At 41.3% G+C, this 27,443-nt stretch overlaps 1 protein-coding gene across 7 annotated transcripts in view; it reads right to left on the bottom strand.

The window, feature by feature from the left end:
- LRCH3 (leucine rich repeats and calponin homology domain containing 3) overlaps nucleotides 1-27,443 on the bottom strand; it is a 99,472-nt gene that overhangs the window by 29,536 nt on the left and 42,493 nt on the right. For 4 of the 7 annotated variants that reach the window (XM_083177441.1, XM_083177438.1, XM_083177442.1 and 1 more), the window contains exons 4-15: nucleotides 23,917-24,022; nucleotides 16,626-16,762; nucleotides 16,357-16,457; nucleotides 13,889-13,982; nucleotides 10,670-10,790; nucleotides 10,442-10,581; nucleotides 10,154-10,230; nucleotides 8,931-9,017; nucleotides 7,127-7,178; nucleotides 6,829-6,954; nucleotides 3,404-3,448; nucleotides 560-613 (exon numbers count right to left, since the gene is read on the bottom strand). In XM_083177441.1, coding sequence (XP_083033567.1) covers nucleotides 560-613; nucleotides 3,404-3,448; nucleotides 6,829-6,954; nucleotides 7,127-7,178; nucleotides 8,931-9,017; nucleotides 10,154-10,230; nucleotides 10,442-10,581; nucleotides 10,670-10,790; nucleotides 13,889-13,982; nucleotides 16,357-16,457; nucleotides 16,626-16,762; nucleotides 23,917-24,022 — 1,140 coding nt within the window. The remainder of the gene's footprint in view (nucleotides 1-559; nucleotides 614-3,403; nucleotides 3,449-6,828; nucleotides 6,955-7,126; nucleotides 7,179-8,930; nucleotides 9,018-10,153; nucleotides 10,231-10,441; nucleotides 10,582-10,669; nucleotides 10,791-13,888; nucleotides 13,983-16,356; nucleotides 16,458-16,625; nucleotides 16,763-23,916; nucleotides 24,023-27,443) is intronic. The other 3 variants (XM_083177440.1, XM_083177443.1, XM_083177445.1) reach the window with 2 other exon arrangements.

Below are 27,443 nucleotides of genomic sequence, written 5' to 3'. Positions count from 1 at the left end.
TTTAATCGACATACAAAAATCTTGCAGTTTATTAGGCTGGTGTCACACAAGCTTTTTTTAGTTAGTTCCCAAGGAAACTCTGATTTTTTTTTTGCACTGAACCAATTTAAAAGATGGCCTAAAAGGTGCTTCATGTTCAGCCATCCCATGAATCACTGCAGCATTTTGGACCATATAAAAAGAGCAGATGAGAACAATTATTTCTGTGCGTTTTTTTCCTCCCAGTCCCAAAACGCAATTAAATTAGGCCAGTGCTGTAAAAGCTAGCAAATTTATTTTTTCTCATAAAAATCAAAGCATCCTAGGAAAAACTCCTGTTCACGTGAGACGTTCACGCTGCAAGCAAGAACAAAACAATTTGTGAAATAATGAGAGTGTTTTTCCGTAGAAAGTGTTTCATCTAAACTGTAATTGCTGTGGTGACACAAGCCTTTCAGTTAGTAAAGAAAATCAAATTATCAGTCACGGTTTATGCTCTTCACATGCAGTTTCTAAAAATGATTCCAATTGGGATTGTGTCATGCTGAAGGTGACAGATCAATTCGTGCAGGGTCCTTACCACTAAGAGGGCACTATCATCTGTGTGCTGAGAGCGTCTGGATGGGAGGGAACACTGACATGGAGGTAGGGAGAGATGGAGCAATGTCAGAAACACACACATAAAAGGTATTAAATAAATAAAAACAAAAAGGAAAATGCAAACGCTCAGATACCAGATGATGACACACATGGAGGGAGACAGGTCTATTAATGAAAAATGGGTAGAAAACAGAATGACAAAAAAAAAAAGGTACATTTCCTATGAAAACTGAAAGGAAACAATCTGCATCAGATAACATAATACTAAGGGGGATATTTATCAATGCTTGGCAAGAGACATTATTAACCAATCAGCTTCTATAATTGTACAGGCCATATATCTTTTTTTTTATTAAAAAACGTGCTCTAATAAAATCTCCAGCCGACTGCAGTTGATTGTGTTATGGTGAAAGCTATTTATGGTGTCCCAGATTTTCTAAATGGAACTGCTGTTAATACTGGGGCTCTCTTAGTCTGGTCTGTCTATTTTTATTTTTTTATACAGTATACATTACATTGTTTATTATGTTTCAGTCAGTTTCACTGCCAACTGTTCTGCCTTAACTTTTTTCCTGCCGTTAAGTTGCACTTGGTTGGTACTTTAGGTAAAGTTTGATAAATATCACGGTACTTGTGAGTTATCCGGGCGTCCGATTTTTAAATCGGGTCGGATCGGGACATCGCATCGCATCGCATGCGACCATCGGATGCGATGCGATGCGATGCCCCGATTTTTCCATAGGAATCAATGTTAAAATGGACCGAGTCCATTTTAACATGGAATTCAATGGGAAAAAGGGGTCCTTTTCTTACCCCTACTATCCAAGTGGGCATGGAGTTGGATATAAACCTGTGGCGAGCGTAGCGAGCCACCGAGCCCGAAGCGTGGCGAGCGTAGCGAGCCCCGCGAGGGGACACGGAATACCGTCCCCTCGCGGGGCTCGGTGGCTCGCTACGCTCGCCACAGGTTTATATCCAACTCCATGCCCACTTGGATAGTAGGGGTATGAAAAGGACCCCTTTTTCCCATTGAATTCCATGTTAAAATGGACTCAGTCCATTTTAACATTGATTCCTATGGAAAAATCGGGTCATCGCATCCGATGGTCGCATGCGATGCGATGCGATGCGATATCGCATCGCATCGCATCTGATTGTATGCCTTAACTTAAGGCATACAATCAAAAAATCGGACGCCCAGATAACTCACAAGTACCAATATCACACCTTAAGATTGGTTAACATCTACAGTGAGGCCACCAATCATCACATTGTATCCCCTTTCCTTTAATGCAACTTTCATGGCTGGCACATTATTTAGCTTTCTTCCTCTCACATTGACAAAACCATAATTCCAAATAAGTTGGAAAGTATTTTATTGGAATCTCATGTGTACCAAGCCTGGAATTTAGACACAGCAATACTGGACCAGCTCTACAGAAGCCAGATATTTCACTACAGCAGTGTGTCTCTGAAAGCAGTAATAGCAAAAAATGTAAAGGTCTTAATATGAAAATAATAATTTTAGCCGTTTCCGCAAAAGCAAGTATGCCAGAACACAAATGTCAAGTGGGGCTGGTTAAAAAAATGTTTGCTATTTAAGTTTTATATAATATTTAATTGTGAAATAAAAGATTCAATTCATATATAATATTTCTAGAAGGTGATTTTTGGTGACTATCCCTTTTTCTCCCTTCATACTTAACCAAAATCAATAAATGAGGTACCATTTTAAAGATTACGTTTGCTGCTTATGATGAATTGTTAATTTAGAATTACACATTGTATTGTTTGTTTAAAAGTAAAAAATTGACTTTTGACTCTAGAGTTCTTTCCCTGGATGCATCGAAACGGCATGGCTAATACGGCTTACACAATTTTTTTAAGGGATCTCCCCATGTGTAGGCTCCTTAAGATTATCAGTTTTGCTCGGCTACTCGATATGGCTACAAATGAACCGGTTCTTCTTATATCCTACCACCAACCTCCCTATAAAATGAATCGTATTGTATTTGCATGTGAAACTTTTGCATGGGCCACCTAGTATACATAATTGCATCTCAAAAATTCGGTGCAGCTGAAATATTTTTGCAGCCATCTAATCTCACAAAATTTTTATTGTTAGTAGTCCTCAAAACATCTTACCAGAAGTAAAATTTTCATGTAGTCTTATTTTTTTTAGGACTGTCTGACAAAAAGCTGCACAGATAAAAACTCCCAGATTTCAATTAAGAAACTAAGGGGGATATTCAATCGCCGTCGAGCATCTCCCTTGGGGGAGATGCTCGACGGGCCCTATTCAATGCTGTCTTTCCCGACAGCATTGAACAGGGTTTCCTGGCAGAACGAGCCCGACATCTCTAGCTGTCGGGCTCGTTCTGCCGAGAACAGCCGGGAAGTGACGAGCTGCCGGCTGCATCTCGTCACTTCCCGGCCGCAACTCGCGGCCACGCCCCCTTCTCGTCCCGCTGCAGGCGGGACATTGAATCCCGCCTGCATGTTCTCGGTCGAGCTGACCGAGAACGGGACTGGGTCACGGCAGGCGAGCAAGCTCGTCTGCCGTGACCCGAAGATTGAATACCCCCCTAAAAGTTTTACTGCTGCATCATTCCTAAAAGCCTAGCATTTTCAGTGTTCAGCAGTGGGGTGGCGGAGTTCGAATTTAGCAAATTGCGTTAAACCGCTAAACATTTGTGATGTCAAATTATTAAGAACATTCTGACAAAGAGCTAAAAGTCCCCCCCCTCCCAAGTATATGGTCATTTATTTCAGATAGTCTTTTGTTTGACAAATTCATATTTGTCACAATTAGGAATAACCTTACCTCATTATCCAATGGGCTCTGCTTCTCTGGACTCAATGCCTTTTGCTGAGGAAAATAAAGACATATGTATGTAACTAACAAATCAAATTACAGGCTGGTGAATAGTGAGGATCACGTCAGCTTATGTAGCCAATCTTTCCTGATTTCTCTCTGCACTTGCGGAGATAAAGAATACACATATGCAGTTATGAAGACCAGCACACATTTGGAACTTATTAAACCTTTTGTCTGGAGAAACAGTAAGGGTGATTCTCACATAGGCAACTAAAGTAAGGGGGTGGTCACATAAATGCAGAATATGTAGAGCAGCGTTTATGTGTATATATATATTAGGCAGTGTACCTTTTGTATCTGCTACAAGGTAATGTAAGTACGCAGTGATGAGGACTAGTAGTAAACATGCCAATACAAAAAGGTATACAAGCTCTGCATATGCACACATTTTGCTATAAATGCTGATACGTTATACGGATAATATATCTACAATGTCTAGTTAGAGAGTCAAAAGGGTGGCACAACAAGGTTGCCATGCATTAGGTTGACAAAAGGTTCAAAGATGAAAGGTCGATGGTGCTTAAGATCGACAGGTTCAAAAGTTCGACATGATAATGGTCGACTCATATGGTAAACACATTTTTGTGGGTTTATCTTTTTTTTTTTATTCAGTATTTTTTATTGCTTTTGTACATAGAAATACAAAAAACAACACTTAGTTTGCAGCAGCTATGGGTACATAAGGGACTGCATATTATATGACAATACATTCAATAAAGACAGAATGTTTATGCATTTGTTAGGGTACGTAAATCAATTGCAGAACACATAATTTACCACAATGTATCAAAAGCGTAATAGCCGATATACCCGAGGCGCCATTCGGGTAAGACACACAGGAGGCAATACAGAATGTATACATTGAGAATAACAGACTCAGAATATAGTAAACAGTACCCATCCTGTCGATTGAAACTGGTAAAATATACTTTGAAGCATACTGCAGCAACAAAACAGATCAAATATGTCTACCCAGCTGCCAAAATAAGAACAAAGAAAAATAAACAAAACCCAAAGCAAACCAAAAGGTGCCCATACACGTTACAATTATTGTATACAATATCGCATCTCAGTTTTGCGATGATATGAGACCTAGTACAAAAAGTATGTGCTTCGCATACTTTTTATACTAGATCTCATCTCATCGCAAAACCGAGATGTGATGAGATGTGATATTGTATACAATATTGTATTCAATAATTGTAATGTGTATGGGCACCTTAACTCATAACCCCCCACCCTGTACAACCTACCCCCAACTAAGGCGTACTTTAATCCCAAAAGATACATCTACCCCACTAACTACTAAGGACTATAGGATGGAGCAAATTAGTGGCCCATAGCTAAAAACTTAAATCAAAACTAAACCAGCAATAGGATATGAGCATTTCTATGTTAGCTAAATCTATGCCAAAAAAACAACAACAACTAATCTACCCCTTCCACACTACCCACTCACACAACTGAGGATAACAGCAGTATGGACCGACCGGGGCAATGGTCAACCCAAGTACAGGAAATTACAGCAAATGATTAACTAGGGCATGAAAATAATAACCCTGAGCCAGGTTAGACGAGAACCAACCTTCCCTCAACAAGTAGGAATATATTTTGCTTTAGGTCTCATGAGCAAAACCAAAATAAAAATTTGAGAATACCGATATTAGTAAAAATAAAAAGGATAATTAAAAATTAGCAGTATTAGAAAAGTATTAAACATGAAAATAAAGGTAGAAAGGGCAATGTGGACTGGTATGTGGTGACAGTTAGTCCGGCCATTTATCAGACCCAAAATATGACAAAGGTATAGCAGAAAATATATATCCATTCTCTAGGGGACACTCAGGAGTACAACCAGAAAAATAAGAGAATGAAGTAAGGGGTCATATAGCTGCAGAAAGAAAAAAATGGAGGAGGTTTTAGTTGGATTGCAGACGCATCAAAGCATTTAGGTAACAGGGCTCCCCGGACACTAAAAGTCAGGTAAATCCATCGGGGAAAGCTCATCCAGGATTTTATCATACATAAGTGTCGCAGAGGTCACAGGATTATTGTATGGAGGCATAATTTTCTCCTCTCCAGCAGTATATTCATCAGGAGCACTGTGCAGCGGGTCCCCCCCCCCCCCCCCCCCGACTCTAGCTGTATTACAGCTGAAGAGAGCTGTGCAGCAGGGCAGGAGGTCCGTAGTGAAGAAGAATCTGCCCAGCGGGGATCACACACAGCCGACCATAGCATGACCTCCACAAGTGGCAGCAATATGGCGCCCGCGACCACCCAGGAGCTGCAGGATAACAGACCTCTGAGCTTAACAGGAGATGCTCACAGATGCCAGCGGACCTGGTAATGTTGATCTAGGCAGCTTCCCCCACCACCCTGAGCAGTTTGGGAGGCGTAATCACAGTCAGGATAGTTAAACAGGATGTCTGTGGCGGGGAGCAGCGGGAGAGGACGTCCTCTCAAAATTCAGTCGAAGCCACGCCCCCGGGTTTATCCTATTTTGCCAACATTAGCTTAATTTAATATCCTTGCAGACATAAATTGGTAATAGTAATTGGTAGCAGCGGAGAGAGCCACCTTGACCAAAGCATGGCCAGTGAAGAGAGCCAGTGCTGGTATACATTTGTGCTGATGGTGGTCAAAAGAACATGAAATAAAATACTTGCAAAAAAAACTTGCAATGACCATTTTTGGATCGAGCATTTGCACCCGTCAACCTTAATCACAGTTGGTCATTCATGTTTTGGCCTAATGCAGGTCGACCATTTGGAGCGACCTATTGACTGTCAACCTTCTATACCACACCCGATACAGCCCCTACATTTTATCAAAGAACCTTGTCAGCTTGGTGATGAAACGACAGAATGACTGTTAAATGCTACAATGAAAGACATCTGTCCTAGTAAGAATGTGCAAACTACAAGGACTGATGGCCACAAAAGACACTCAAATGCTATCGTGACATCAGAAGAGCAAAATAATGGTGTTACCAACAATGAAACAACAGCTACGTGTACACGTAATGCCACGTATGTGCACAAGTAACTCAACAAACATTTTATGTAAAGGGGTGCAGTGGAACATTAGTTTAGTAAAAACACTTAAATGGCCGAGACGTGTTAGAAAACAAGAATGTACAAGGAAGGAAAAGTATTTTATTCAATTTTGTTAGCAGCTTTAAGAGATGTGAATTGACTTTGAACATATACTGAATGGGCTACAATTGCAAGTTCAGGTCAGTAAAAGGGGAGGCACAGTTCAGTATCATGTGTAAGCAAACAGTAAATATAATACAGAAATAGGCAAATATTCCCCTTCTCCCATAATCCTGCCTGATGTGCACTCATGCAGGATAAATAATGAAAACTTACTTTTAAGTAAGAGTCAGCGTGTGTTAACCTGCCCCTCATCCTCTCCTCATACTGCTGTGCCGCCAGCTGTGCCTCTCTCCTGGTGCTCTCTATCAAGTCTCCCCTACGCGGTAAACCTGTATCCGCCTAGGAGGCCAGAGCAAGTTATGTTACAGTAAACTGAAAAACATGTGTTTGTTAAAAGCAGAAATAAAGCATATGTTTGTATAATAAACTATTTCAGGAGAATCAGAGGCTTTAAGTTTGCTGCACGGGAGCATGTTCCATCATATTCCTCTGAAACATACTTATGCATTACCTGGTTTGGACTGTTGGTCATGGAGATAAGAGATGTAGCATCCAGTTGGGACCTGCAGTATAAAGAAAGTTTATAAATACGAAACACATCGTCAGTTGCTCTAAGTAGTAGATCTCCAGTTACTTCAACTGTCAAAGACGTGGGAGGTCCTTGTTAACGCCGACCACCGCTTCCCCGCCGGCATCAGCAAAGGTGTACGCACTTGCTGATGACCTCAACCTGCCACAAATATCGTGGTCGGCGGGGAGTTTGTTGGTGTATATGGGGGCTTTAATCAGTATATTTCACATACATGTTACTTCCCTGTAGTAGAGCCGAAGGCACTGCAAAGAATAATTTTTACTGAGAAATCTCAATTTCCCATTTAACATTTTAAAATGTACGCTAAGATGGGTGTTCCTGTATTAACAGAATTAAGCTGAAATCTCACTGCGTGGTAACTACATGGCTTTTGACCAGGGTTTTAAACAAATAATGGGTAGAAAAAAAACAACAACTGCATGGAGCGACCTCTAGGAGCAAGTATGGCAAGTTTGTTACCACACCCCATAATAATGTAACTGGAGGTCGGTCAACCAAACGCATATTATTAATTATGAAGCGCTGCAGCATATTAGAATCTGCGGTACTTGTTTCCTAGCACGGCCACAATCGTGAGTAATCGTGTCCCTTACTTAAGGGACACGATTACCCACGATGGACCCGATTTCTTTTGAAATCAGGTCCATTTTGCCGGCTAGGATAAAATATCGGGGGCATCGCGTCGGTCGGGACCATTAACATTGGTCCCGACGCGACCGACGCGATGCCCCCGATATTTCCATAGACTTCAATGTTAAAAAATATTTTAACATTGAAATCTTGTCGGAAAGGTAAAATATCGGGGGGCATCGCGTCGGTCGGGACCATTAACATTGGTCCCGACGCGACGCCCCCGATTTTTGCATAGGATTCAATGTTAAAAAAATTTTTAACATTGAAATGGTGTAAAAATGTCAAAAAATGTGAAATGGGTCCATATGACCCATTTCACATTATAGATGTCCCCGTCGTCGCCCCACGATAGACGCCAACCCGAAGCGTGGCGAGCGCAGCGAGCCCGCGAGGGGCGGCGGTACGCGTCCTCCGACCTTTTCATGCCCTACTATCCACTAGGGCGTGGAGTGAGAATAGAATAGTGTGGCGAGCGCAGCGAGCCACCGAGCCCGAAGCGTGGCGAGCGCAGCGAGCCCCGCGAGGGGACGCGGATACCTTCACAGTTATACGCGTCCCCTTGCGGGCTTCACAGGTGTCCGTGGCGACGCGGACACCTGTGAAGCCCGCGAAGGGACGCGTTTACCTGTGAAGGTATCCGCGTCCGCTCGCCTCGCTGCGCTCGCCACACTATTCTATTCTCACTCCACGCCCTAGTGGATAGTAGGGCATGAAAAGGTCGGAGGACGCGTACCGCCGCCCCTCGCGGGCTCGCTGCGCTCGCCACGCTTCGGGTATGCGTCTATCGTGGGCTGCTGTTTACGCGCTTCATTTTGGGGGGGTTGGGAATTTTTTTCATTGAATACAATGTAAAATTGGGTCCCAGGGACCCAATTTACATTGGATTCAATGAAAAAAATCGGGTCAAAAATCGGTCGGTCGCATCGCATGCGACCAAATCGCATGCGATGCGATCGACCCGATTTTTTTCAGCACGACCACCCCGATCTTAATCGGTGTGGCCGTGCTAGGAAACAAGTACCGAATCTGCCTTAGTAGTCCTTCACAATTTCCCTGTTAAAAGAGAAAAGAAAATGGTTTATACTGTTACCTCTCAGCTGGTCTACGTGGTGATGGCTGCCTTTGTTTATTATGTGTTAGGCTTAAAGATTCTGGTCTTCTTAATTCTTCTGGGGCTCTACAAGAAAAATAATGATGTTGTTATTTTAATTAGAGATGTGTGGGTTTGGTTGTACTCTGTTCCCAAATCCGGATCGTATTGGCTATCCAAAACATGTGACAGCCGATAGCCAATATGAACCCGATTTGAGAACAGAGTACAACCAAACCTGCACATCTCTATTTTAATACAATATGCTACTTTAGTGGGTATCACTACTTTTTCTATAATAAATATTATGATCAATAAGCTTGAAATGCAAGTGGCTTTACATGGATAATCTGTTAAAAGATCAGGGTCAAGTATAGACATCAAGACATTTGAATTAAAAAGGTAGCAAATATATACTCCCTCCATTTTCAGGGCTTCAAAAGGGAATATTCAATTTTCCCCAAAAGCTGCAGCTCAGATTTGTTTTACACAACAGATATTCAACATAATCCAAATTCCATGTGTGTTTTCCCAAAGCGCCACTAAATGCCTGATCGCCACAATCTATTCTGAGCTAGCAGTCTCTGGCCCCACAACAAGGGACCACATGAGCTACACTGGGAGACTGACTAGAACCACTATAAGATTAGGAATGGGACAACATTAACAGTCAGCAGTTGTGTTTTTGTGAAAATAAAATATGCAAATCATCTCTTGTACTGTATACTTATTATCTCTGCCCAACCCTAACCCCCTTTGATGAACTCTTTCAATAAATAAAACTGTAGAAAAAATGGAAAAGACACCCCTGTCATACAAAGTAGTTTGCTGCTTCCAAAGCTACATGCACAAATCCCTTCTTCTTAAGACTATACTGATTGGAACATTAGCCAACACTACTATTTTCTGGCAGAAATTTTATTTTGAACCTGTCATATACATTAAGTGTGGACCTAATTTGGAAGCCAAACCAGTATAGCCATTATGCTATGAACCCTTTTAATCACGAGACCATATATAATTAATATTCATGAGACCTGACTAATAATTCAGAAGGCACAGGTCCTGTGTGAATTCACAGGTTAAATATCCATTATTAGTTCAACTCACAAAACCACTTGTGTATAGGTGAAAGGTCCACTAAAAGAGTGCAGTGCACCTACTTTATTCAGTCATTTAAATCTGCGAATGCTGTAGATCATTCAGGGTTAAAGATGGCTAACCTGCTTTGGTATAAATGTCTTCTACCCTCCTCAGATCTTTGTAGTTCTCTTGCAGAGGTCTGCTTCAAAGGTGAACCCTATAAATATAAACTGCAATAAGTTACAGGGTTTACACAACACGTACAATGGTCATTACATTAGGATTTTGTGCTTGTTATTATGGGTGTGGTTTGCACTTTCATCATACAAGCAGTTCTTTGTTCAAAACACCCTACATGTCAACCTTCACAAGAAAACACATTGATTATCTTATTGAAGCAAAAAAATACAAAGTGTATGTCATATTACCTCATGTGACACCCGCCTTTCTTCTATATACGCCATGAACTGTGAGCTTAGGCTGTCTCCCCTAGACAGCCTCACATCATCTTCTTCCTCCTCTGTAGCATAGCTATCTATATAGTCAATCTGCTCCAAGTCATGCTCCACTGTGTTAGAAGAAATCAGCATAACTATAATGGTCCACTGAATTAGTGTGATGCTTAACCTTAGTCTCATCACCATCCAAGCACTTACCTAACCCATTTAAAATGAGTGAATTGCCTCGAGAGTCTAGATGCTGTTGGTCTCTTCGTAGCCTCTGCTCTTTACCAGCTTCAGTTGTCCGAAGAGGAAGGTCTGTAAATTCATCGGTGGGCTATATTTAAAAAGAAAAAATACTTATATGTATAAAAAGGAATGGAAGTTTAGGCTTTTTTTTTTTTTTTATAAAACCAGTCAAAATACACATTAAAGTAATGGTTAAGCTTATCTTGCTAAAAAAAAAACCCTTGCTTGGTATGTACTTTTATTGCATGTGATCATGCTTCAACATTTACACCATTTAAAACTAGTAGCTTTCTCTCAACAAAACCATATCACAGTCAAAACGAAAGATTTCCACACCATACACTAAAAATATAAATATGCCACTCCTAAAATGACAACGTACACATAACAGTTTAAAACCACATGCCATAAGAGGAGGTTTGGATGGTTAACCACTGTTTTGTTGGCTGCAGACTACTTGCGAAATCTGCAGCAATTACATCTTCTTTACCACAAGAAAAATGTTTTCTCTTTCCTTAATTATGGAAAGAACAGGGACATGGATATGTGCGTACAGAGAAACAGATTGTTATTTAGAGCTAAGTGAGAGTCAGACAGGACAAAGCATTGTACCTCCTATTTGGCAGCTTGCATTCCCATCTAGCCATGACCTACAATGGTGGTCTAGGTCTCTGCTGAGTAGTCACTCAAAGCTGGATGACCATAGAGAAATCATGTTTAAAAACTTACATGAAGAACAAATATAGAGTCCGCTGTCATGATGCAATTGTGGTGTAACCTTGTAATAAAACTTGTTGTTCTAAAAAAGTGGCTTTAAAAAACAACAAACCCTAAATAAATAGAAATGTGTGCACAGAATCAAACTGTGTGCTCCTTTATCTTATTGTCCTTTACATTTCTTTATAGCCAAAATACACTCTAGATAAATTGATAAAGTTATCAACACTCTGATAGTTAAGGTTCAGCGAAAGTAAAAATCAAATTGTGTTTCACTATTTTGAAAATTAGGCTTTGATGTCCCACACACAATGGAGTTAATAACTTTAATCATTGGCTTAAGGTGCATACACACGGATAGATTTGGCAAAAGATCTGGGCGTTCCCGACTGATTGAAATGACCAATTGCTCAAATCGTTCTGTGTCTATGGACGACAGAGGACAATGCGTGTATCTGCCGGTCGTTGGTAGAGGTCGATGATCTTTCCTGCATGCAGAAAGATCATCGACCAAGCGTTAGCGATGTGTACCAATCGTTTCATGTGTATGCATGATGAATGACTTGGTAAAAGCTGATTGACTGTCTCACACTACCCTACACCATCATTAAAGATCAATTGTTTATGTGTAATTGTTTGCTCAATCGTTCATCATTTGACACTAAGGGGAGTATTCAATGGTTTTATTCTCCATGTGCAGCTATTTAGGATTCGCTGCACAGTCGCAGGGTTCAGGAGGGCTGCAGTATCCACTGCCAGCCCTCCCTGTCACCCTATTCAATGCCGCAGGGGCTCTCTGCCCCTGATGGCGAATGTGTTAAAAAAAATAATAATAATAATAATAAATATATATATATATAAAATGTAAAAAAATATATAAAAAAATTAATATATATTAATGTGCTTCAAGCACATGAATAAAAATAGCCCCTTAACAGAAAAAAAAATTCAGATATTTTTTTACACCAAAAACAAAACAAAAAAAACCTTTATTTTAAAAGATCACTTTCCAGTTCACCTTAAAAAGATGTCTAATGCAAAACGGTGAATCATGGCAAAAATCAGGGAGAAAGCAATTTGTGTGTTCTAGGGTAAAAGGACTATTCTTGTTTACTAGTTTACAATAACACATTCAGCTGGAAGTACTACCAATTCTACAGCTGACTATACAGGTAAAAAAAAATAAAGGTAGGTTATTGTGAGCACAACATAAATAATGCCATAGCTTCTAGTGTGGCTGTTAATAATGCTTGATATCAAATTTCGATTAGATTAATTAGACAATTATTATCCCTGTTGATTAAGATAGGGTACTACTTCAACCCTGGATGTTATTCTCTCTTGTATATAAATAAATTGGTTTTATCTCATTTTGGGAAAATCTAATGAGATTAAAGCCAACAATAAGTCATTTCAACCTTAGTTTAAATATTAATTACAAAACTTAACTAAAATGTGGATCTAGTTTAACAAACTAATATGTATGACGGCAGAAAAATAGGTTTTAATACCAACTCGATTGATGAAACTAGTAAAAAAAATTATTTCAATAATAAGAATGCAGGCTGTCAATCTGATAGATCATGCAAAATTTTGAGAGAGCATGTACAGAGTAGTGCTTTGTAATATACATATATAGTGTATATATAAAAAAAAGGTACTTGTGAGTTATCCGGGCGTCCGATTTTTTGATTGTATGCCTTAAGTTAAGGCATACAATCAGATGCGATGCGATATCGCATCGCATCGCATGCGACCATCGGATGCGATGACCCGATTTTTCCATAGGAATCAATGTTAAAATGATTCCTATGGAAAAAGGGGTCCTTTTCATACCCCTACTATCCAAGTGGGCATGGAGTTGGATATAAACCTGTGGCGAGCGCAGCGAGGCGAGCGAAGCGAGCCCCGCGAGGGGACGGTATTCCGTGTCCGCTCGCCACGCTTCGGGCTCGGTGGCTCGCTACGCTCGCCACAGGTTTATATCCAACTCCATGCCCACTTGGATAGTAGGGGTATGAAAAGGACCCTTTTTCCCATTGAATTCCATGTTAAAATGGACTCAGTCCATTTTAACATTGATTCCTATAGAAAAATCGGGTCATCGCATCGCATCCGATGGTCGCATGCGATGCGATGCGATGTCCCGATCCGACCCGATTTCAAAATCGGACGCCCGGATAACTCACAAGTACCAAAAAAAATTCCCACTAAGTTAAATTGGTTTAAATTTGGCAGATAAACTATAAGTAGTGATCTGAAATACATGTATTCAGACCAAAGAAATCAATGTGTTGGTAAAGCCACGGGTTTGATCTCACCAAAATCTTTGTATTAGAGAATGCATGCAACTCAGAAGGTCACCTATCTGTACATTGTATGAAGTTTGGCAAAACCATAAAAGACAAGGATTGCCCAGGGCACACACTGTATTGATACAATAACTTTTTAAATAAATATATATTTTACCTCATTCCCGGACCATCTCTTGTCTCCACTGTCCACACTGTTAAACCCAGAGTCCAGAGCACCATAAGTACGACCAGGATACACATCATCTTGACTATATGGAAAGACCGTTTCAGATTTTAAAACGTATCAGTCATGTGTGTCAATCTTCATATCATATTAACTTATTTATTATTTTTAATATCATTTAAATTTCATGAATCCTATTATAAATGATATTCCGGTTAAAGTACAAAGTGTATTAAATAACTAAGTAAATCATCCAGCTTTCAGGTGCTAGTAACAAGACTGCAGAGACACCAGTGGTAGGCTGAACATACAGAATGGCCCCTCAGTCCCTAGCACAGAATCCCCCCATTAGACTGCAAATATCTATATCAGGGGTGGGGAACCTCCGGCCAGCGGGACGTAAACGGCCCCTGTAGCCATTCTGACTGGCCTGTGCACCCTCCCGATGGCTTGCACGGGAGTTAAGAAAGGGGGGAGTTCTCGTGAGTGCCCTCTTATTTAGCGGCAGCGAGAGTGTTATTCAGCGGTAGCCGCCGGAGCAGCATGGGACGCATGAAGCCAGAAAATTTGCAAGTCTTATAGGGCCCGCTGAAATTTTTTTGAACATTACAAAAAGCCCTTGACTGAAAAAAAGGTTCCCCACCCCCTATTTAAATCCATCAACGTAAAACCAACCTTGTGTTTTGATGGTTAGAAAAAAGTGTGTTTCGATGGTTAGAAAAAAAACTTAAGCTATAAAAGTAACATTTAAAAGATTATGAAGTAGCTGAGGCTCTCAGCTTTTGACAATGTTTAATGTACAGGAGGTTTTTGCTAGAAAGCATCCATAACAAAGAGGTGTAATGCTATAATATCCCGCCACAAACATGCACTGAGCAGTCCACAGCAACTCTGACAGTAAATTACTATTAGCCATGCCATTATAGGGGGCCAAATCAGCTTGGATTGCGGATTAGGGAATTCACAAACTAAGCGGTTATGGAATTACTGTGCATGTGAACCATACGCACTGCGCATTCGTGAGGGAGATTAGCGTAAGAAAACCCCATATAGCCAGACTTTGACTGACAAGAAGCTGTCATTTGGGGGCGGTAACTTGATGTTTTCTGGGTGTGTTCACAGGCATTTTTGAGCAGGGTCTGACACCAGTGATGTCCACTTCCACTCGCAGTCGCAGATTAGCAGAAGAGTAAAAGCTACTCACAATTGCATAGACTGCAAAAAATCTTTGATGGTTCAGGAATTGCATTTTGATGGCAATTATCAATCCATTCGCTAGTTTTATTACTCCACTTTTTGTTTTTCGCCTTTCACTTATACACCTAGAAAAAGTCGTCGTCGTACCCCCCCCTCCCCCCCCCCTTTACACACTGTACATTTAACATAACCAAATAAACGGCATAAAATACATTAAACTACTTGCCCATAGAATGTGCCTGATAAATATAGCAATAGAATATTATCTATGCGCAAGAATCATTAGGAACCTGTGAATATGGGACCTAATCACACATTAAATTTGGGATGGTTCTAATAGAATAATACCCATATAAACAACTCACACCCGACTGTATAAAATATTCAAGCAGAATTTGGGGAGCACATGATTCATTGAATGCGACATAAATAGAACATTCAAGCAAAGCGCTGAAATCTCTCTAGTCTAGCCCTTTTCAAAACACACAGACTGAAAAAGAAACAATTGTATCCATCCATTGACAATAAAGCTGTATATTGAAACTGAAATGCTACATTGTAATTGAATAACAGTACAGTCTGCTCCAACAAATAGGTGCAGAAGAAATATCACAGAATCACCAGTAAATACAGCAGTGCCCCAGTACTCGCCAAAAAATATCAGGCTAGAGTCCAGGAAAACAAATGTGAGAAATATATATTAGAGTTTAAAAATAACATCTCAATATATGAGGAAATTCACATGTGTAAAACATAAAACGCTGTCTAATATAGCATCCACATCACATTTTTAATCACTTTTTCATAACTTTTTTCACACTTGTATTTTTGTCTCTTTAAGAGTTTGTAAGTAGTACACCTCTTTTTAAATTAATCTTTGAATAAAAGTTAAATTTTAAGAGTAAGTAACTATCAGTTGGACGTCTAGCATAAAGATCTCAAGAGTGCACCTTTGATAACTCTACTATCTCTACTTCTTCTATATATACCTTCTTAGCCTAACAAGATACACCTCTTTTAAAGGCCAACTTTTTTGCTTTCACAATGCTTGCTACTTCTTTCGCAAACCACACTGGCTTAATTTTCCTTGTATTCAGACTAAATTTCGATTTTGACTATATAGTCAAAATCCATAGCCAGAATCACACCGTGTGTCCACAGTTTTATACCTGCATGTGTCTTGTGGCTCTAATGCTTCCAGCCCAGCCCTCTGGGATAGAGGGATTGTTACCACGTGATATGTATAGAAATAGGAAACTTACCATCCTAGCGGTCTTCGATCATATTCAGGCAGGTCTGGGGCATTTTTGCAAGCTTCCATATTCAAGTATTTGAATATATGGATCTTACCCTTCATGCAAATCTACAATGATAAACAATATATGCAAATAAATAAATACATAAAAAGTATGCATTCCTAAAAATAAATAATTATATACCCATGTTCAGAGAGTGCAGTATAAATGCAGATTATATATACACACAATTTAAATTCACAGAAATTAAACATTTAAAGAAGAAAAGCACAAACCTGAGCTGGAGGAGATTGAAGAGGGTTGTTATCTAAGGTGATTGTCTGCAGGTAACGAAGGTTTCGATAACATACTGGTATTCTACTAACTTTGTTGCAAGAAATATCCAAACGGACCAAAGGCAATTCTGCAAGTTCTGCAAAAGAAGAAAGGATTACATGTACTCATTTATTTTTAACATTGATCACAAAAGCTTGATTTGCCTTAGTCCGTTCTATTTCATTGATTGAAAGCACACTGATCTGGTTTACAGTTGTGAGACAATATACTGGTATGTCCTCCTACACGACTGCTGCATTTGTGACCCTCTCAGCATGCCAGGCCACCCTCCTTGCCCCATACCTTGCTGCTGCCCTCTCACCCCCCCCCCCTCCCCCATGCAAAGTGACTAAGACACACCAGCAGACTGAACGGATTAATTTGATATGCAACACTTGCCGATACCCATGTGAGTGCGAAAGTTCTACAATACTGTGGGCTTTTTTCCACACCACATTGTGCTTTGTATATATAGACTCCGTTACACAAAGATGTAGAAGTGTCACATTTTTGCTGATCATTTTGAGAGACGCGCCACTTGGCGTATATGGATAAACCTGTAGATAGTTACAGTGGAACTTTGCCACTAATTTAATCTCCACATCGACTACTGGTGCCAAGAAAACAATCATGAGGGCCTAAGGACACTATGAACCAAGAGTTTGGGAGATCCATGCTATTATTTTTTTTTTTTGCATATATATAGAGCAGAATGATACAAAAGAAATAGTTCAGCACTGAGACAGAACATTGTTGTTATGCGCTAGAATCATTTAATATTATGGGGTCAATTCAATTATAAGATGGGTATTTACTCAGTCAACAAATTTATGGAGCTTTCACTTATTTGCGTAAGAGTGCCACATTATGCAGCATGTTCTGTGCTTGCAACCAGTCCTGAAACTGAACTTTTCGTGGAACCTGCTTGCAACCTCAAGAAAACCGCAACAAGTGAAGTCTCTGGGCTGGTCGCAGAAATCATCTGCGTGCAATTCTTCCATAATAAGTGAATTGCCCATATGTATGGAATACATAGGGAGATAGGAAAGAACCATACGTGAACTATAGTTAAACCAAAAGAATATTATATTAAAATTAAATATAAAATTGCATTTCTGGAAAAGCGTGTACAGCCATTCTTGCGTTCCTAATATGGCATTAATCTAAGCCTTAGAATAATAATCGACAATTGTTCCATCTCAAAGGAAAAGGTGTATCAATTTCCACTGTCACTTAATCTCACTGCAATTTAAAAAGCAGATGAGAACAGTACTAGTTGTCCTAGGTAGAGCCTATGACACCAACATTACAGTATGAATTCATATATCTATTTAACAGGCATCAGTAACTTAAGTTTGAGTGTAATAGGTCCAGAAGAAAAGTGACACCTGGCCTGTAAGGATGCAAATAATCAGTTGTTGCTAAGGCATAGTCCCCACACCTTTACCAAATCATTACAGAACAGCCAGTGAAATAGGCCAAAACGTTTTCCAAAATAAAAAATAGGATTCTGGTACTCACCGATAAATCAGTTTCTCGAGTCCACAGGAGACACTGGAGGGAGATTACACTGGGGGTATAAATGGGTGGTCAGTGGGAACTGACACTTTAAAAAAAAATTGAAGTGTGAAGCTCCTTCCCCCTCTATGCCCCATTAGACCCCAGTCAAGAAATTGGCCAAAAGGTAGCCGTAACAGCGAAAAGGGGAGAACACTCACACAAAAAAAGAACACAACAAGAATAGGAGTAGGTAGGAGAAGCAACTCTGGGTGGGCGTCCAGTGCCTTTTGTGGACTCAGAGAAACGGATTTATCGGTGAGTACCAAACTCCTATTTTCTCTTTCATCCACTAGGAGACACTGGCAAATGCACAGGTGCACAATAAACTATTGTGATCTCAAAATCTGATTAACCATCCCTTGGATGCGGTCATCCAGCAGAAACACCCTTAGTCTCCGGGTATCTAGAGACATGTTCAGGAACTGAAGCTGCTGCTAGGGTAGGAGATAGGATTTCTTTAAATTTAATATCCTACCAGGGTTTGATAGGTCAGAAAAACTTGGACCAGCAATGTAAATTCCGTCGGGCCCTTTATTAATGGATCGTCCACAAATGGTATGATAGTTACTCTCCGGGACTGAGTAAGGCCTATCATGACTGACATGACCCTTGTAACTAAACGGTGTGCCAACTACAGACAAAATGGCAGAGCCCAATACTGGAAATGGTCTTTTGAACAGTGAACCGCAGGAAGGAGTGTTAAGGTTTCCAGATAGTGATGTTCAGATATGCATCCATTATATCTAAAGACATGAAAAACTCCACAGGCTCCAAACTTGCAATGACTAAGTTCAATGATTCTATCCGGAACCGATAAGAACAAAGACTTGACATTTAAGATTGGTCTTACAGAGCCATCCTGTTTCAGCACCATAACAAAGTTGGAATATCCCTGGCCTCTCTGATGCCTCTAACCAGGACCGAATTGCCCCCACAGGACAAGACTGTTGTCCTTTTGCACCTGTAGAATCTTGGTGGAGGAGGAAAGGCAAAGTCAATTTTGTAACTCCTGGATACAAGATTGCGGATCTACTACACCACTGATGACGTGTTGAACCAAACCTTCTGAAAGTTGCTTAGACCAGCAACCCCCAATAGAGATCCCAGGCGGGTTGGAAGCAAGCCATGCCACCGGCTTGTCTGTAGGATTTCTGACAATGAGCTGCGGGATGTTAGTGGGCCCATCTCTGGGAAGAGTACTGGAGTCTTTGGAACAGGGGGGGGCTCGAGCAAAAAAGAGGGCCAAGAATAGGAATTCCGAGGTCGAGGCGCAGTTGTAGGTAGAAAAGTGGATTTCCTTTCTGTAGCCTGGGATATCCACTTACCTAACTCTGGTCTGAAAAGTATATTGCCTGGGAAGGGCCACGCTTGGATTCAACATCCACATTTCAAGAACGCAACAGCCGTGCTTATCGAGCCACTACTGCTGAAGCGGAAATTCAGAAACCTCCTAAATATTCAGCAGACTCCTTAATATGTCTGCTAGCATGAGGAACTCTGAAGTCTAAACTTGTAATCATTTCAGCAGCCCCATGCTCAACCGCTTGACGATCCATGAACTAACGGGCGTGGGTCTGAAACAGTAGTGTGGTGATGTATATGAACTTGAGCGTGGTCTGCAAATTCTGTTTTGATGGGTGCTTCCAGTTCCGTAGTTGTTGGGACTGGAAGCATAGTCTTCTTCAATAACCTAGACACAGAAGAGTCTACTGTAGGAGGTGTTTCCCATGGAACAGGTAATTAGACCGGAAACTTTGGGCAAAAATGTTTATCAGGATGTTCCCAGGCTACCTGTAGTTGGTCCGCCAGTTTCTGTGAAAAAAAGGAAAAAACTATGGAAACCTGTAGTCTTTTCCCAAACAGAGATATATCTGGAAACTCTAGAACAGGGGTAGCCAATTCCAGTCCTCGAGAGCTACCAACAGTTAACGTTTTCCATATCTCCTCACAGAATCACAAGTGACTTAATTAGCTCCACCTGTGGATCTTTTAAAATGTGTCAGTCAGTAATGAGTGCACCTGTGATGTGAGCTAGAAAACGTGAACTGTTGGTAGCTCTCAAGGACTGGAGTTGGCTACCATTGCTCTAGAACATCTGAATCCTGAATCTCCTGAAATAATCAGCAGCTCAAAACACAGCCCCTCTGCATAGCCTCTCAGCCTTAGAGTATACAACCCGACCGTGTCCCACCACCAATAAGCACATAAAATGAAGCAGCGCTGGTATACAGAAACACTAGCGCTGCTGTATTAGTTTCCCCAGCACAAGCGACCGCGGCAGTTAGCCATAAACAGGCATCCCCATGACAAACAGCAAGGGGAGAGAAGGGGAAGGCGGCCAGCGGAGGTGGTGGGCAAGAGGGGTATGCGCAGGCTGCTTACCTCCTCAGAGAGGATCTCTGGAGACCACAGGTTGCAGCGACCGGTGGGGAGCATGGCAGACGCCATGCTCCCCACCTCTATTGTAGGCTGGAGCTCAGTCTAGTAGTGACTGGCTCCCAAGGCACATTTCTAATACTGGGGGAGAATGGGTCATAGAGGGGGGAGGAGCTCCACACGTCAATTTTATTTATAAAGTGCCAGCTCCCACTGACCACCCGTCTATAATCTCCTTCTAGTGTCTCCTAGTGAATGAAAGGAAAGTAGTATAAAAAGTTCCAAAGGTATAACTAACTAAATAAATAAATACAGTGACAGGCTGTACTAAGCTAAAAGATAATAACTTTTGTACTCACTCACTGACAGGCATTGTAAGATATATCAACCAGAAATAGACCATGAGTCACTGCAATTACACTTGTATTAAAATGTGGAATATACCATTACACAGACTAACATTCCTTATGACAAAGCCATTTGCATTGCTAATAATCTATTTAGCCACAAATAACAGAACAATGGCCTATTAGATTTTTTGTTGCGCAACAGACAAACTTTAGAGTATGACTTATGGAACAATTTAATAACCCCTATTAATATCTACTCGTCCCAAAAATAATACAGCATTTTGCAACAGCAAATAAATATCAACAAGAACTGTAAAGGGCCATACACACGGGGCGATTTCAGCCCCCTTTCTTAGCGATCTGACTAGATCACTTAGAAAAGGAGCATGGAACGTTCTGCAGTAATGCCGATGCGCAGTCCAGCGCATCGGTATCGCTCGCAGGGAAAGCCAGTGCTTGCTTTCCCCAGAAGCGGGCCAATATAAAAAATAGGCAAATCCCCGCTCAGCATAAAGAATGGCAGTGTGCTGAGTGTGTGTTCCGCTATGTGCTGAGCGTTCGTGCTGTGACACGTCGTTTAGCCAGAACAGCTGGTCGCCACATGTGTACGGGGCTTAACACTGACCAATGAAGTCCAGAGAGCTACAAGTCAAAACCATAGTACCTCACTCATTTACCAGATAACAGCAGATGATTTCTAGGGACTCTTTTTCGTGCACATGCCAGGAAACATATGGCTCAATAAGTATGATACAATTGGGACTTCAAAACATGTTCAAAATAATAACAATCAAAATTATGTTAACTTATCTGCGAAAATAAAAAATGCAACTAGTTAGCGTTTGCTGAATTCCAGCCATTGGCATTATTTAAAAAAGGTTCTACATTGCCCTACATTGTTAGGTCTCAATCTCTGTTCCATTAATGGGTTAAAGTTATACAGACACGAATGATAGTATGACAACATCAATAAGGACCAAAAGGTCAATCACTGTAATTTTTCACTTGTGAATGCAAATTATACTTGCCATGACATGTCATCATTAAAAAGTTAAATAATTAAAGGGTACTTTACATTTTCTACAAAGTACCTACTGTAAAGGTGCCCACACACTAGAACGATTTTTGGGCCGATTTTCGATAAATCGGCCGATATATCGGTCGAAAATCGGCCGATGCTCGCTCCCGTGGATCTTTTGCTAAATCTTCTGATCTTACGTGCTGCACAAAAGATCAGAAGCTTTAACAAAAGATCTATAGGAACGCACACAGGATCTTAAGAAAAATCTTTGGTAAAGATGTGCGCTTGCCTGAAATCTTTTGTCCAGGACGGACAAAAGATTTGAAGGCTAATTTATGCGCACATCTTATGATCGCAGATCTTTCTAGTGTGTGGGCACCTTAAGTAAGACACTATTGGATGCGTGTGTGTGTGTGTGTGTGTGTGAAGTGCTGGTGCCTTAATCACCTCAGTGGTAACTTAATTCAGAAGTGGTCAAGGGATTGACCTTGTAAATTCTATTATCCACCTGTGACATGCACTGAAACATTAATGTAATCTCCCTGTGCTTGTAAAGAGGATTGAATCGCTACCATGACAATTGCCTGAAAACATATAAGTAAGATCTAAAATGGGACTTTTAGGGGTGAATTTACTAAAATTTAAAAAAGTGAAAGGTGGAGGTGTTATGCATAGTATAGATTCCAGCTATTATTTTCTATTACAGAGTTGGTCACCACCTTCACTTTTCTATTGCAGACATTTAGTAAATCTACATCTTAGGATGGGTGCACACTTTTACGTTGGACCCAGTGAGCGACTCTGGTAAGTATATACACTTACCGATTAGCCACATAATATGTCTGGCCGACACATGCAGTATGCCCACCAAGTTGTGATGTCATTGTAGGTGGTTCCTGCAACCATCATATAGGTCTGTCAGCTGATTGTCTGTACACCCTAGCAGAGGCAAAAATATAACTGCATGTGCTGTGATGCAGGGACCATGTATGTATGTAAACAGTTATTTGCGCATGTGTAATAGTGGTGTCCCTGGGAATGCAGCACGGGCACAATGTCCCTGAAGACCTGTGCATCTGCAATAGACTCTCGCACAATGTCTATACATTGTAAGCTTGCGAGCAGGGGTCCTCCTACCTCTATGTCGTCTTGTTACTATTCCAAATGTAAAGTGCAATGGAATAAGTAAATATCTACTGCACCTCCAGATAGAAAGGGGAGGGGGACCAATTAGAGCCTGCACACAGGCTCTCTTTTAGCACCAAACTTACTGTTAAATTGGTAACTATCATACCCATCTGTTTATGGAGACTGGAGGTTGTTATGTTTTTATTTTATTTTTGAAAATCCCTTTGTCCACTGCTTCTTTATTCATTATGTATCCTACATATTCTGTGATTTCATTCAAATTAACCTAACCACTACTTTTCCACATAAATAAAAATGGTGGGATTACATGCAGATAAATCACTTTAAGGAAAACTAGTGCCACAGTGACGAGATAAACATAAAAAAAATTGCAATCCATAATGTACAAAACAGTTCATTAATACCCTTTTCACACGGACAAATATGTCCCGGGTAATTGCACATGAACGCGCAACAACACGGGGAATTGGTCAGTTTGAAAGGCTACTGAAAGATTGGGTCCAACCCGGGTGTTGAACAGGGTTGGACCCGGAATGTGACCTGTGTCCTGTTCTCCCAGCATCGCCACAGCTCCGCCTCCCGCCTGGCTTTATGCTGGGTCGGGCAGCTAGTGTGAAAGCGCTTGCGAGCCGAGTCGCACCCGGGACCTGGGTTGCAAGCGCTTTCTAGTGTGAAAGAGGTATATAAAATGACTCAGGGAGAAAGAAGAATGGTAGCTTTTAAGGAAGTGAAAATCCCCTTTGCATCTGTGTACCTACATATAAGATCAGTCAGTAAGCATTTTTATCTACTCACCTTCTGGCAGATGTACCAAGTTATTTCTCCTTATGTTGAGATCCCGTAATGATTCCAATTTGCCAATCTGTGCGGGGAGCACTTGGATTTCATTACAGCTCACATCCTGTAAAGCAAATATGTTTTAAGAGGAAATATTTGTGAGTACTTCTGCAAAAATGTATATTACGTCATCTAATATATGTCCGCAGAAAATCATGACCGTAAATACACAATATTCTACAGTATTTCACAGCTAATCAAGACCGACTTCTCTGGTTATAAATATAAAAAAATATTTTCTAGTTCAGTTTACACACAGCATCATGCCACATGAGTGTTACCATGGCATGTATAGACTATTTGCTTTTTTAAAGACTGTTAATAAGGGACAGAGGGGTAGATTTATTAAAGCGGCCATCAAGGGAATATGCGCTATCCCTGTATGTGGATTCGGTATGAAATCCCGACATTTAAAATCCCGACAGGGTCAAAATACCGACATATAGAATGTACAGGTGAAACAGTCAACATGACTTTCCGTCGACAGGGTATTTTTTTTTTGCCCGAATGTCGACACAGTTGGAAGTTAACCGCAGCCCCTCGCATCGCTCGCGGTGCTTCGGGCACGGTGCCTCGCTGCGCTCGGCACACTATTTTATTCTCCCACCACGTCCTAGTGGATGGTAGGGCATGAAATACCGCCTGTTGGCAAATGTCGGGTCAAAAAACTGTGAAAAAACCCATGTCGACCTTGCGACCTGTCGACGGAAAGTCATGTTGTCTGTTTCACCTGTACATTCTATAGGTCGGGATTTTGACTGCATCCCCTGTACGTTATGGCAGGGGATAGAGATTCCCCTGATGTATGACACCCACAATGCGGGTGTTTAATGGGTGGTGCTACGGGGGGAGGAGGCTTAGTGGATATGCGTTATTTTAAATGGAGCACCTTGCCCCTACCTGATTTATTATCAGGCGATGCATGCCTTCCTCCCTTATTCCTCCCCTGTGGATAACGCCATTATTATCTGGTGCTGCGGCTTCTCATGGTGTTTTTATTTTGTTCATTTGACAAAACTTGGTACTGCTTTCCTAGCACGGCGCCGTCTCATTGATTGTATGCCTTAAGTTTAAGGTACTTAAGGCATACAATCAACGCGATGGACCAGATTTTTTAATCTCATGGATCTTATGCATCCATAAGATGCATGAGATCCATGAGATAAAAAATCGTGAGCCCCCAATAACCATTGTTAACGCCACCAGCACTATCAACGCCGACCCGAAGCGAGCGTCGCGAGCACGCGACGGGCTGTGGTACGCGTCCTCCGACCTTTTCATACCCCCACTATCCACGTCGGCGTGGAGTTGAATTCATACAGTGTGGCGAGCGCATCGAGCCACCGAGTCCAAAGCGTGGCGAGCCCCGCAAGGGGACGCGGACTACTTTACATGTATTCCGCGTCCGCTCGCCATGCTTCGGGCTCGTTGGCTCGCCACACTATATAAAATCAACTCCACGCCGACGTGGATAGTGGGGGTATGAAAAGGTCGGAGGATGCGTACCGCCGCCGCTCGCCACGCTTCGGGTTGACGTCAATACTGGGGTGGCGTTAACAATGGGGGGGGGGGGGGGGGGGGGGCATTTCACCCATGAGGGGGGGTTAGCAATTAAAATTGGGGTTTTGGGGGCTTTTTACATTGATTCCAATGTAAAAATCTCGTCGATTGCATCATCTCATGCCGCACAAACACATAAGATGCATGAGATGCTAATCTCGTCGATCGCATCATCTCATGCATCTTATGTTGCACAAACACATAAGATGCATGAGATGCTTGAGATATCAGCCCCACACATACAATCTAGATCGTGGGCGCCATGCTAGGAAAGCAGTACCCAAAACTTTATTGGTTTTACTTGCGGTGCAGCAGGCTTTTACCCAGAGCAGACAGTGTTGACAGGAAGGTGCTTTTTCCTGTCAGGCACGGCGGCGCTTCCTGGTCTCACTTGTCTGCATCCCGCAAACTATAATGCGGTGAAGCGGATCCTCAGATATAATGATTGTTAAGGCCCCATTCATAAATCTACCCCTGAGTACAGTACTCATATATAGGGTGGTATTCAATTCTCGGTACATCCCAACAGCCGTGACCCTGTCCCATTTTCGTTTTGCTCGACCGCAAATCGCCAGGTGGAATTCAATGTCCTGCCTGCCGATTGGCAAAAAGGGGGTGTCTGTCAAGAAAGCAGTGAATAGGCGCCCGCCGTTATTTCCCCCGCCGGAAATAGCGCCAGAGATTGAATGTATCAATGCTTTGAGAGAAAAAAGGCTTTTAAAACAAAGCCTGGAAAATGACAGAAGCTGATTGGTTGGTACTTTCTCTCCCCTTGATAAATCTCCCCATGCATATATCATCTGTGTATATCATCATTATCAGATAATCAAATCAAAGAAAGTTCACAGGAGTGAGAGGAGTGTTCATCATGTAAGACATAGACTTGTCCTTCTATGTGGCTGTAATACTAAGGATAGAGCTACATGGGTAGTTTTCCTAAATTGAGGTAAGGAATTAAGAAAGCAGGAAACCACACATCAGGAACTAATTGTGGATGTGCAGGGATTTTTAACCACACAAACTAGGCACAATTATGTAGGAGGATTGAAGTGTCTAAGACAAAACTGCGTGAAAAGTTCAAGAATTCACCTGTTTTTTAATACCAAAAATTAAAATTTCCCTGCAAAACCTGTACATCTGTAATATGAATATTGTTACTGTTGGCACCATCACCAGGGCAGAAATAGCAGTTATTCCTAAACTTGGAAATCATCCCTATGAATGTGGGAGTTGTCCGTTATCCATACCTAACTTCAAATGATTTACTATGGGGGGGGGGGGGGGGGGGTAGTCAATGTTTGCCAATATTTCGGACAGTCAGAAATATCGGCATACATTTATTCAATGCGGCTGTTTTCGACCAAATTACAGACTGTTGAATTCCAGGTGTTTGACAGGATATCCCTTATAGTAAAAACATTAACTCTGCTTTACTATATTCCTTTTTGTGCAGCTTATATTACACAATGTATTCTTTGGCATTTTCAAAATGCATCTCGACTGTGGTTCAGACTGAACCTCAACTGATAATATCTGTCCCATTTCCTTCACTGCTCTGGACTAGGGATGGCCATTGTTGCCTTTGCCATCGATTGTTTTACATATCGAACATATCGACAGTCAACCAGTTCTTTGATTGGCCTGTGGGACAATCAAAATACAGGGAGGGGTGGCAGAGCTATGCTTGGTGACCAGGTCCCATGAGGAAAAAAGCAAAACAAACCTATTTCTTTAAGCTTCACATCGATTGTGGGAAACCATCTGGTTCTTCCCCTTTAATGGCAAAACTACTCAAAATCGGCCATAAACCATCAATGACTTCTAATCTCTGGTCATCACAATTGCAAATACTCTCTGGACCCCCATTCTAGCGTTCTATACCACCCATCTGGGATCATGCCCCACTGTCTCACTTATCCCACTAC

The sequence above is a fragment of the Crinia signifera genome, chromosome 3 (assembly GCF_055691185.1).
Source record: "Crinia signifera chromosome 3, ASM5569118v1, whole genome shotgun sequence".
NCBI classification, from domain to species: Eukaryota; Metazoa; Chordata; class Amphibia; order Anura; family Myobatrachidae; genus Crinia; species Crinia signifera.
This window is presented reverse-complemented; position numbering and strand designations above follow the sequence as displayed.